The sequence below is a fragment of the Belonocnema kinseyi genome, chromosome 6 (genome assembly GCF_010883055.1).
Source record: "Belonocnema kinseyi isolate 2016_QV_RU_SX_M_011 chromosome 6, B_treatae_v1, whole genome shotgun sequence".
In the NCBI taxonomy this organism is placed as follows: domain Eukaryota; kingdom Metazoa; phylum Arthropoda; class Insecta; order Hymenoptera; family Cynipidae; genus Belonocnema; species Belonocnema kinseyi.
Genome location: NC_046662.1, coordinates 29,394,262 through 29,407,839, shown reverse-complemented (window position 1 = coordinate 29,407,839; position 13,578 = coordinate 29,394,262). Strand labels below are relative to the sequence as shown.

At 26.1% G+C, this 13,578-nt stretch overlaps 2 protein-coding genes across 3 annotated transcripts in view; one reads left to right on the top strand and one right to left on the bottom strand.

Moving 5' to 3' along the window:
• Positions 1-1,528, top strand: part of LOC117174274 (5-aminolevulinate synthase, erythroid-specific, mitochondrial) — a 32,536-nt gene extending 31,008 nt beyond the window's left edge. For both annotated transcript variants that reach the window (XM_033363193.1, XM_033363195.1), the window contains exon 5: positions 1,127-1,528. In XM_033363193.1, coding sequence (XP_033219084.1) covers positions 1,127-1,378 — 252 coding nt within the window. In that variant the 3' untranslated portion in view covers positions 1,379-1,528. The remainder of the gene's footprint in view (positions 1-1,126) is intronic.
• LOC117174275 (ester hydrolase C11orf54 homolog) overlaps positions 1,415-13,578 on the bottom strand; it is a 28,550-nt gene continuing 16,386 nt past the window's right edge. Inside the window, exons 7-8 of the mRNA XM_033363196.1 lie at positions 7,011-7,177; positions 1,415-1,796 (exon numbers count right to left, since the gene is read on the bottom strand). Of these exons, the coding sequence (XP_033219087.1) occupies positions 1,626-1,796; positions 7,011-7,177 (338 nt within the window). The 3' untranslated portion in view covers positions 1,415-1,625. The remainder of the gene's footprint in view (positions 1,797-7,010; positions 7,178-13,578) is intronic.

Sequence of the window (13,578 nt, the reverse complement as noted above, 5' to 3'; positions counted from 1 at the left end):
TTAGGCGGTACGCCTGGAAAGTTGAATGTATAAATTTGAAGGTTATTATAAATATAATATAGAACAATTCCTGGGATTTTCCAAATTGTATTGTAGAAATTTCGAATGTAAAGCATTAAAATTACAGAATTGCTAATTTTTAACTGGAATATAGGGGAAAAAAATCAAGAAACAAATCACGCTATAATTCCCTAGCGGACCGCTACGCTTAGGCGAAACGCTAGGGAAGTTGAATGGATGAATTTGAAGGTATAAATCAAACATAAATTTTAAAGTCTAAATATAATATAGGAGTTTCAATAAAAAAAGGTTTTAATTCTAATTTTTAGGTTTGAAGATTTTCTGTTGAAAGTTATACAATTTTAAAGAATCACAATTGAAAACTATTCAATTATAAAGAAGTATAAATGCAAATTATAAAAAATTTCAAATAGTAGAAATTTTGAATATCAAGGATCAAAATCACAAAATTATTAATTGTAACTAAGTGATAGAAAAAAATTAAGAAACAAAAACATGCTATAATTCCCTAGCGGACTGAATTCCGTTCAGACGGTACGCTAGGGAAGTTTAATTAATAAATTTGAAGGTTATTATAAATATAACATAGAAATTCCAGTCAAAAAGGATTTTAATTCTGATTTTCAGTTTTAACGATTTGCTATTGAAAGTTCTACAATTGTAAAGTATTACAGTTAAAAACTATTACTTATGGAATTTTCGACATGGCATTGTAAAAATTTGGAATGTAAAGCATTAAATCTACAGAATTATTAATTGTAACTAGGTGATAGAAAAAAAAATCAAGAAACAAAAGCATGCTACGATTCCCTAGCGGACCGTTCCGCTTAGGCGGTACGCCTGAAAAGTTGAATGTATAAATTTGAAGGTTATTATAAATATAATATAGAACAATCCTGGACATTTTCCTGGAGTTTTCCAAATTGTATTGTATTAATTTGAAATGTAAAGCATTAAAATTACAGAATTATTAATTGTAACTGGCATATAGGAAAAAAGAATCAAGAAACAAATCACGCTATAATTCCCTAGCGGACAGCTACGCTTAGGTGATACGCTAGGGATAGGAATTTCAATAAAAAAATGTTGTAAATCTTATTTTCAGGTGGGAGATCCCCTTCTTTGTACTCAAATAGCAGACACCTTAATAAAAGAGAAAGGACATTACGTTCAAGCTATAAATTATCCAACAGTTGCAAAAGGACAAGAAAAGCTGCGCCTTGCACCTACGCCCAAGCATACGCACATAATGATGGATAAATTTGTCGAGGATACGTTAAATGTATTTCAACGACTTAATATTCCCAAGGTCGAGGAGAAGACACATGAAGTGTCACGTGCAATACGTGTGCATTGATCAATGTACAACCTTACAAAACAATTGGAATCTCTGTAATTTTTAGAAGCAGAATTTATTGATGTAATAAGGTATATTATAAATGTGAAATCGGGTCAAATTGTTATTTAGAGAGACAAGAAAATAATGTTATATCCTCACAGAAATATTCTTTTGTGAATAATATATTGAATTTTAACTTTTTTTCTGTTGTTTAATTTATTTCCTTTTCAATTATTTTGGAAACTTCTCGTTTCTGTCAATGTTGTTAATGAATTCCAATTTTTTCTCCTTTTGGGGGTTGGTCGACTCTGTAAAATATTCGGGCTGGAGTGAAGTAGCCCAAGTATTCCACAATGTCCGGAGTTGTATCTTCGATATAGTGACCCCCTTCAATAGAGGAATAACTATGCCAATGAGCCACCCTTAAATGTAAGTCCTGGAAAAAGATGGAAAATTCGATTTTGCTACATTTGTTAAATTTCTCAAAATTTTTATATTTGTTAAATTTATTAAATCAGTTATATTTGTTGCACCCTCAAATTTAAATTCTGGAAAAAGTTGATTTACTTATTATTTGTCAAAAATGTTGCACCCTCCAATTTTAATAGTGGCAAATTATGATTTATTTATTATTTGTTAAATTTTGTTGTACACTCAAATTTTAATCTTGAAAAAGATGTTTTTATTCATTATTTATTAAATATTTTTAATTTGTTAAATTTATTTTTACTCTCAAATTCAAATCCTGAAAAAATATTATTTTATTATTTTCGATTAAATTTCTTAAATTTGTGGTACACTCAAATTTAAATCCACGAAAAAGATTATTTACTTATTATTTCTTAAATTTATTAAGTTTCTTGCGAACTCAAATTTAAATGCTAGAATAAGATGATTTACTTGTTATTCGTTAAATTTGTTAAAAATTTTGCACCCCCTTAAATTTACATTCTGGAAAAAGATGATTTACTTATTATTTGTCAAAAATGTTGCACCCTCCAATTTTAATAGTGGCAAATTATGATTTATTTATTATTTGTTAAATTTTGTTGTACACTCAAATTTTAATCTTGAAAAAGATATTTTTATTCATTATTTATTAAATATTTTTAATTTGTTAAATTTATTTTTACTCTCAAATTCAAATCCTGAAAAAATATTATTTTATTATTTTCGATTAAATTTCTTAAATTTGTGGTACACTCAAATTTAAATCCATGAAAAAGATTATTTACTTATTATTTCTTAAATTTATTAAGTTTCTTGCGAACTCAAATTTAAATGCTAGAATAATATGATTTACTTGTTATTCGTTAAATTTGTTAAAAATTTTGCACCCCCTTAAATTTACATTCTGGAAAAAGATGATTTGCTTTTTATTTGTTAACTTTGTTGCACCCTCAAATTGAAATTCTCGAAAAATATGATTGATTTATTGTTTGTTAAATTGGTTAAATTTATTAAATGTATTAAAATTATTAAAGTTGTTGCACCCTCAAATTTGAATGATGAAAAGATGATATTCTTATTATTCGTTAAATTGGTTGTATTATCAACCCAGTGGGCAAAAAATTTGGCGCCGTCTAAACGACATCGTTACGACATCGTTGCGACAAATTTACGATATCATATGCCCATGTCGTTAAGGTGTCTTTACGATATCGTAAACACGTCGTATGATCTGACGATGTCTTTACGATATCGTAAAGACACCGAGACGACACGGACATACGATGTCGTAAAGATGTCGCAACGATATCGTAAAGACGTCGCCAAAGTTTGTGCCCACTGGGAAATTTAAATGATTGAAAAAGGTGATCTGCTTATTATTTGTTAAAATTATTACACTTTTGACACCCTCAAATATAAATCCTGAAAAAGACGATATAGTTATGATTTACTAAGTTTTTAAAATTTATAAAGTGTGTGACACTCTCGAATTTAAATACTAGAAAAAGATTATTTAATTAAGAATTATTAAATTTAATAAATTTTGTAGCACCCTCCAATTTAAATCCTGTAAAAAGATAATTTACTTATTATTTGCTAAATTTGTTACATCCTCAAATTTAAATCCTCGAAAAAGATTATTTACTTTGTTTTGTTGTTAAATTTGTTACATCCTTAAATTTCTATCCTCGAAAAAGATTACTTATTATTTGTTAAATTTGTTAACTTTACTAAATGTATGAAATGTGTTGTATCCTCGAATTTAAATACTGCAAAAAGATGATTTACTTGTTATTTGATAAAATTGTTGCACCCTCTCAAATTTAAATCCTGGAAAAAGATGATTTATTATTATTTAAATTTGTTGTAGACTCAAATTTAAATCCGGAAAAAGACGTTTTACATAAAATTTATAAAATTTGTTGCACATTGAAATGTAAATCCTGGATAAATATGATTTACTTATTATTGTTTAAATTTGTTAAATTTATTTAATTTGTTGCACTCTCAAATTTAAATCATGGAACAAGAGGATTAACTTATTATTTATTCAATTAAAAATTTTTTTAAAATCATTGCACGCTAAAATTTAAATCCTGGAAAAAGATGATATTATCATTTGTTAAAATTGTTAAATTTGTTGCACCCTCTAATTTAAATCATGGAAAAAATCATTTACTTATTATTGGTTAAATTCTTTAAATTTCTTAATTTGTTGCACTCTCAAATTTAAACTCTGGAAAAAGATTAAGTTTTTAATATATATGATAAATTTGTAAGATTTATTGTACCTTCTAATTTAAATCCGGGAAAAAGATGCTTGACTTATTATTGGTTAAATGTGTTAAATCTATGTATTTCATTAGTCGCACTCTTAAATTTAAATCATGGAAAAAGAGGATTAACTGGTTATTTATTAAATTTTTAAATTTTTTAAAATCGTTGGGCTCTCAAATTTAAATCCTGGAAAGAGATGATTTACTTATTATTTATTTTGGTTTTATGTATATGGCAGGGTGGTTACTTTTAATTATAAAGAAAATCGATTTCTTTATTTAAACTAATAAAAACTATACTGCAAATTAAATCAACCAAAATTAAACTTCTCAATTTTCAACCTTCTAAATTTAAGCTTAAACAAATTTTAATGCAAAAACATTTGATTCAATCGTCTAATAATGAATACAATATAGAATGGAAAATTAATCTCAATAATTCTAATTCTCTCTAATGATCTTTTTTTAGTAGAAAAGTCGTCCTTCTTTGTTGAAAAATCAACTGTTCTCTCAAAAAATCGTCTTTTGTGGTTTAAAAATTAAACTATATGGTTAAAAATTTGAATATTTCGTTGAAAGAATGGCTCTTTTGATTACTAGTTTAACTATTTTGTTTTAAATGCAACTGTGTGGTTGTAATTATTTTTGTTTTGCTTAAAAATTTTGGTTCTAAAATCAATTTGATGGAAAATTCATCTTTTTTGTTTAAAAATAATTTTTTTTTTTTGAAAATTAACTATTTGACGTTTCAACTGTCTTCTGGAATTCCTATTTTTTGTTAAAAATTCAAGTGTTGCGTTGATGATTCGTTTTTTTATGTATAGAAAATATTCGTCCTTTTGGATTGAAAATTCATCTTTCATGATCGAAAAAATAGTTCATTTTTCAACCGAATATTTGAAATTTCATCTGAAAAAAGGAATTTTTTAAAATACAAAGATCCCAGTGGGCACAACATTTGGCGACGTCTTTACGAAATAGTTACGACAACTTTACGACATCCTATGTCCATGTCGTTTCGGTGCCTGCGATATCGTAAAGACGTCGTAAAATCATACGACTCATTTACGATATCGTAAAGATAACTTAACGACATGGACATAGGATGTCGTAACGATGTCGTAAAGACGTCACCCAATTTTGTACCCACTAGGAAGTGAATTCTCAAAGTTACATTTTCAAATAAAACAAATTTAATTTCCAAGCAAACAGTTGCATGTAAAACCAAATAGTGGTTGTATTTTTAATTAAAAAGACAATTTTTCAGAAGAATATACAATTTTTGGAATAGAGTTGAATGTTTAAGAAAAAAGTTCATTTTCAACTAAGAAAAATAAATTTCTAACCTTAAAAGATTATTTTCTTACCATACAAGAGGAGTTTTTAATTTAGAAAGACGAATTTTCTTGCAAAAAGATCAATGTTTAAACAAAAATCAATTTTCGACCAAAAAACATGAATTTTTAACAAAATAATTACATTTTTAACTAAATAGTTTCGTTTTCAACCTGCAAAAATGAATTTAAAAATAAGTAGTCAAATTTTCAAACAAAAAATTTTAATTCAACGACAAATAGTTAGATTTTCAACCCAAATAGGTCAATTTTAAAATCAAAAGATGAATTTTTTAGAAGAAAGTTAAATCATCTACTTGAAAAGGAAATTATTAACAAAAGGTATAATGTTCAAACAATCCAGATGAATTATCAATCAGGTAGTTGCATTTTCGAGACGATTTTTCAAGAAAATAGTTCAATCATTAAACGTATAGTCGAATTCTTAAGCCAAAAAAATTACTATTTAGAAGAACGTCGAATGTTTAAGGTAAAGGTTTATTTTCAACCAAAATATACGAATTTTGTATCCAACTGGGATTTTTAAGAAAAACTACACTCAGAAAATTATTTTGTTGAATCACACAATTTAACAAATTAAATTTTTAACAAAATAGTTAAATTTTGAAACACATATTCCAATTTTTGACTAAGAAGGATAAATTTGAACTAAATGGTTACTTTTTCAGAAAATAGTTAAATATTACGAAACAGATTGCATTAAAAACTAAATTTTTGAACTTTTAAGCAAAAAGGATGAGTTTCTAACAAAAATTTTGAATTTGTACATCAATAGTTGAATTTTAAACCCACAAGATCAATTTTTAACCAAATGGTCGACTTTTCAAACGAAAAAAAACTACAACCAAAACGATTTTCAGTTAAAGAGTTTAATTTTCTAGCAAAAAAAAATTGTTTATGACAGTTGAATTTCCAACCAAGAAAGGCGACTTTTCAACGAAGAAATTTTCTGCTAAAAAAAATGAATTTATAGAAATTTAATAAATTACTCAGTGGTCACAAAATTTGGAGACGTCTTTACGACATCGTTACGACAACTTGACGACATTCTATGTCCATGTCGGTTCGGTGTCTTTACGATATCGTATAGACATTGTCAGATCATACGACTTATTTACGATATCGTAAAGACACCTTAACGACATGGACATAGGATGTCGTAAAATTGTCGTAATGATGTCGTAAAGACGTCGCTAAATTTTGTGCCCACTGCGTAAGAATAAAAAATGAATTTTCAAACAAAAGAATGATATTTTTAACAAAATAGTCGAATTTTTAAACACATGAGCGAATTTTCAATCAAGAAGTTGAATTTTTATTTAAAAAAACATATATCAACCACTTTGCTTTTTCAACCTGAAATTTTAAATAAAAGGCACAAATTATTATCAAGTTAATGAGATTATCAATCAAGTTCAACTTTTATCCTTTAAAAGCACGCTTTTTATGCTAAAAGGATGAATTTTTAGAAGGCAGTTGAGTTTTTAAGAAAAAAGTTCTTTTTTGATAGATCGAAAATCCTACAGGATGGAAATTAAACTAGAATTATGGAAAATTTTGAAATCTTACAGTTTCGGCAGATACAAAAGTCCCAACTGCGACTAAAGGAGCAGACATTTCATATAATTGTATATGACTGTTCTTTTCTTCCGGAGTGTTTGCTGGTTTTTCAAAAAACTGTTTCATTGCGCTTTGTTGTACTTTTCCTTTTTTAACAAGGAATGTTCCACCTAGCCCTAAAATAATGATTTGATATATATAATTGATTTCAGAAAATTAAATGCTATGAAGACATAAAATATTCAGTAGAAAAAAATCTGCCTTAGCCCGGATTTGAGCCAGGAATGCCACTATACACTATACATGAGTTTTGACAAAGTACTTGAATTTCCAACAAAAAAGATGACTTTATCAAAATAGCAAATAGATTAATTTCATATCAAGAAAGATCAATTTTAAACCAAATAATTTAATTTTTAATTAAAAAGATAATTTTTTTAAACCAAAAATAGAATCTGCGACTGTTTAGTTTAAAAAATTTATGTTCAACGACAACAAAAACTGAATTTTAAACCTGTCAAAGTCGAACCAAAAAGACGAATTTTTTACAAAATAGTTCGTTTCTTAACCAAATAGATGAATTTGAAATCAATGAAGATAAATTATGAAAAAAATTTTTTGAGTCAAATTTTCAATTCAAAAAAATTAATTTGGGCAAAGAAAAAACGAATTTTCAAAGTGTTGAATTTAACCGAAGAAGAAAATTTTTTACCAAATACTTTCAGCCTCAACCGAAAAAATGAATTTTCAACAAATTAATTTCAAACAGAATAATTAAATCCTCATTCAGATTGAAGAATTTTCAACTGAAAAATATATATATTTTTAACGCATTGAATTCAACCAAAATTTACCAATTTTTAAACAAATAGTTTAAGCCAAAAAATTGAATGTTTCAATAAATAAGTGTAATTTTCTAAAAAAAAAAACAAATTTTTAACAAAGTAGATGAACATTCTACCAAATAGTAGTTTATTTTTCAACTTGTAAGGATAAATTTCCAACCAAAGATGGAATAATGAAATTTATAGATAACAAAATTAATTTTAAATGGAATAATTAAACCGTCAATAAAATTAAAGAATTTTTAACAGAAAAATATCAAATTTTTAGTAAAAAAATTAAGTGAAAAAAAAGAACCAAATTTTTAATGTATTGAAATCAACCAAAACATACGAATTTTTAACCAAACAGTCGTATCATCAACCAAAGGGATGAATTTTTGATAAATAAGATTAATTTTCTAAACAAAAAGATGAATTCTCAATAAAGATCATGAATATTCTACCAACCAGTTTAATTTTCAACTTATGAAGGATAAATTTTGAATCAAAGATGGAATAGTTACATTTGTAGATAAAAAAATCATTTTAAATGGAATAATATTAAACCCTCAATAAAATTGAAGAAGTTTCAAATAAAAAAATAATTTTTGAATCAAAAATGAAAGCGTTAAATTTCCAGTTTCAGACATTTTAATGTTCAACAAAAAAAACGAATATTAGGCAGAATAATTAAATCCTCAATCAAATTGAAGAATTTTGAATTAAAAAATAAATTTTTTAAGCGAAAAATGGAATCGTCAAATTTTTAATTTAAAAAAACTAATTTTTAGTAAAAAGAAACAAATTTTCAACCAGTAGAATTCAATCAAAAAAGCATAATTTTTAATCAAATAGTTGAATTTTCAAGAAAAAAGATGAATTTTCAATAAATAAGATTAATTTTCTGAACATAGACCAAAAACCATGAATTTTCTACCAAATAGTTTAATTTTCAACTTATAAAGAATACAGTGTTCACCAAAGATGGTATTGTGAAATTTGTAAATAAAAAAATTAATTTTAAACCGATTAATTAAATCATCAATCAGATTGAGGAATTTGCAACTAAAAAAATATTTTTTGAACCAAAAATTGAACAATTTTGAGTTTAAAAAATTGATTTTCAGCAACAACAAAGAACGAATTTTAAACTGAATAATTGAATTTTAAGTAAATTGAACATTTTCAAATAAAAAACTAAAGTTTTCAAAACAAAAAATGAAATAGTTCAATTTGTAATTTAAAAATTTAATTTTTAAGAAAAAGAAACATATTTTCACTCCAGTTGAATTCAACCAAAAAAAGACTAATTTTTAACCTAACAGTTGAATTATTAACCTACAAATATAATTTTTGTAACAAAAAAGTTAATTTTTCTACGAACCTAACTGATTAATTATTAAATTAATTATTAAGTTAAAAATACTATTAAGTAATTAACTAGTCTTAATTTAAAATAGAAAATAGTTGAATTTAATAAAAAAAACGAGTTTTTAACAAAATAGGATGGCCATTTAAACAAACAAAAAATCTTTTTTAACAAATTAGTTCAACTTTTAAGCAGGCAGCTGTATTTTTGACAAAAAAAGTTTTTAACAAAACAGTTACATTTTCAATGAAAGAATTAAATTTTTAACCAAATAGTAGAATTTTAAAATAAATTTGATTTGTGATATTGCCCCCCCCCCCCCATCCTCACATTTCATGGATATATTAAAGTTATTTTTTCGCTTTTTATTTTTATTATAAATCATAAAAAAAAGATTAATATAAATTTCAAATTAAAACATTCAACGTGGAACTATTTCCAATTATTTCCTTTTAAAATTAAAATTCTAAAATGTTTTCATTCAAATTCTCAATAACTTACATATCCAAAAAGAAAGCTTTTAACACATTTCAACTGAAAATTTTTTAATTAAATGCCGTAAAACGGCAAAATAAATTAAAAAAAATTTTTTTTTGAAATTTTACAGTTCAAAGATTCGAAAATATATAAAGTAAACTGAAGAGAATAAATGAATAAGTTTATGAATTTTTTAAATCATATTATTTTACTCAATTTTAAGTTAAAAGCATGAAAAATTACAATTTTTTTAGCGAAAACTTTTTAAATTTGAAGTTGAATTATTTTAATTTTGAGTTGTTGGGTTGTTATTTATAGATCAAGAATTTTTTGAAATATTTTATTATATTTTCTAAAACTACCCAGTGGGCAAAAAATTTGGCGACATCTTTACGACATTGTTACGACATAGTTACGACAACTTTACGACATCCTATGTCCATGTCGTTAAGGTGTCTTTGCGATATCGTAAATAAGTCGTATGATTTGACGATGCATTTACAATATCGAAAAGCACCGAAACGACATGGACATAGGATGTCGTAAAGTTGTCGTAACGGTGTCGTAACGGTGTCGTAAAGACGTCGCCAAATGTTTTGCCCACTGGGTATATTTTTGTACTAAAAAAATCACTTCAAATTTACCTGGGTACCTTAACAAAAATGTATTGTCTCGAAACCTTTTAAAATATTTAAAAAGCTACCAAATTTGATTTAAAAATCATTTAAAATTTACATTTGAATTTACATTTATTGGAATCTTTACAAATTTTAAATTATTAAAAAAATTTTTTAAAACTTCAAAGTATCTTTTGAAATGATTCGAATTTTTCCTAATACTTTTAATACAGCCTGAGAAATCGAAAGAAACTGCCTCAGACCCTTCCAAGTTTTTCATTTTTACAGATTTGGAAATATTTTGAAATATTCTTTTGAAATTAATTTTGAAAACTAAAAAATTATTTTTAACTTTTTAAGGAATCTTAAGCAATTTCTTTTTTATTTCAAAATCTTTCAAAATGCTTGAAAAGCTTCTGATTTTTTTGTTTGAAAATTAAAAAAATCTTTATTTTGTTTTAAATTTTTTTGACATTTTTTCAAGTTTTAAATTATTTTTGAATTTGTTCAAAATTTCTAAATATCTATTAAGCTTATTCCAATTTTACCATATTTACAATTGTTTAATTGTTATTTATTTATCAAAACTTGCTTTTTTTTCGAAATTTTTAAAAATATTCTGGTGAAATAAATGTTTCGAAATTAAAAATGTAACAAATTCGTTGAAATTCTAACCAAGAAGATCAACTTTTTACCAAAAAAGACAAACCTCTAACAAAATGTATGAATTTTTAACCAGTAAGGTCAATTTTCTACAAAAAATTTTTCTCAATGAAAATGATAAATCTTTACCACAAAAATTGAATTTTCAGCCAAATAGTTGAATTTTTAACTATAAAGATAAATTTCCAAGTAGATTTTTTTCTATCTAAAAGACAAATGTTCAACGAAATAAGTAAATTTTCATTCACAGAAAGAAATTTTTAACGAAAATGATTAATCTTTCACCGAAAAAAATGAATTTTCAAAAACGAACATTCATTTTCTACAAAAAAAAAATTAACTTATGACAAAGTACATTGATTTTCAATCAAATGGTTAACTTTGTATCTAAAAAAGATAACTTTAAACCAACAACCGATTAGATTAAGGAGATTAATTTTCTACCAAAAAAATACGAATTTTAAAGCAAAAAGATTAAGTTTCAGCATTAATTTTCTGCAACATACGCACATTTTTAACTAAATAGTTTAATTTTCAACTAAAGAAATATTAATGTTCAACCAAAAATGGAACATGTTAATTTTTAGTTATGGAAATTATTTTCAAACATCAAAAAAAGAATTTCCAACAAAATAGTTCGGTTTTTAACAAACAAACAAAAAATAATTTTTATCCAAAAAATGAATTTTCAAGGAAATAGAGAAATTCTCAACCAAAAAAAATAAATTTTGATTAAGAATATTTATGTTTCACCAAAAAAGACGCATTTTCCACTAAATACGTATATGAATTTTCAACAAAATAGTTTAATTTTCAAAATGTAAATGTTAAATCAAACATAAAATATTGAAGGATTTAGTTAAAAAAATGTTTTAAAAAAAGACGAATTTTCAACTAAACAAATCAATTTTCAACGAAAGAAATACGTTTTTAATAAAGATGATGTACCTTTCACCCAAGAAAATGAATTTTCAACTACGAACCTTAATCATTTACCAAAAAAATTTGCCTTGGAAAAATACATTAATTTTTAACCAGATAGTTGAATGTTCAACTAAAAAAGATCACTTTTCTACCAAATGTCGAATAGTTAAATTACCATTTTAAAAAATTACTTTTCAGTCAAACAAAAAACGAGTTTTCAACAAAATATTGTAACCAAGAAGATTAATTTTCTACGAAAAAACTCTAAATTTAACAAAGTACAGGAATGAGAAAAAAGATATATTTCGTGTTCCAATCGTGTACAAAGATGCGAATTTTTGTTAACTAACTTTTAAACACCAAATGAAATAGTTTTTTCTCAATATTTCATAAAGATTTGACATGTTGATATATCATGTTTTTTTTCTTTCTCATTTTATTCTTCAAAATTGTAATTTTATTGTAACATTTGGTTTAAAAATCGCGCGCTTTTTATCACTTTTGGTTCCAGTTTAATCGTAGCTGATCAAAACAGCGGGTAATTGTGGAAGAATTCTACCTAGAGGATCTCTAGTTCAGCTTAAATTTCATTCACAATAAAATGATATCACATACATCCATAAGAGAATTCGAGACCCTGATTGGCTGAGAGAATAACATGGTTGGGAATCTACATTGGCAGTCAGGCTAGGGCACTATAAAGACGAGAATGTGCATTGTGCACATGCCATTTTCGGTCCATGGAGTAGACCCAGTGGGCACACAATTTGGCGACGTCTTTACAACATCGTGACATCTTTACGATAACTTCACAACATCCTATGTCCATGTCGTTAAGGTGTCTTTACGATGTCGTAAATAAGTCGTATGATCTGACGATGTCTTTACGACATCGCAAAGACATCGAAACGACATTGACATAAGATGTCGTAAAGTTGTCGTAGCGATGTCGTAAAGACGTCGCCAAATTTTGTGCCCACCGGGGAGCGAGTATGTATAAAACGTGTGCATTAAACGCGACTGTGATCAAATTAGCTTTTTATATAAATAAATAATAGTTTTAATTTCTTTATAGGCATGCTAGGAAACGTGTGAATAAATATTTTTCTTTTGGAGTATTCTGAAATGGGGTGTGAGAGCTGTAATTGTGAAGACCACATACAGCCTACACAGGTGCTTATTGAACGTAAGTAAATAAATTATTTATTTAAATTAACATAGAAAAAGTATAAGAGACTAAGAAAACTAATGTAGAGAAGTTATTTGACGTATTTACGTTCCAATTGCAAATTTATATGAAGGTAAACATAACCTCACTTCAGACTGTATAACATGTGCATTGCATGATTTACACAAAATAAGTGAACTACTTTGTAATGCATTAGTTTTACTTGGTCTAATACACTTTTTTTTATATTGACTTAAATAAATAAGTTATTTACTTACGTTTAATAAGCACCTATGTAGGCTGCATATGTGGTTTTTACAGTTGCAGCTTCCACACTCCATTTCAGGACACTCCACGGTGTGCCCACTCCCATAGAAAAGTGGTGAACGGATTATAGTAATTGCTACGTCCCCTAGGTGGCGCTTGTCTGAATTCAGTGTTACGAGCGACGAAATCTCGCTCGTTCATGTACAAAGAGAGCAGCACCTATAATTGCGGGAGAATTTGAATTCAAACAGGTGCGATATATTTACCT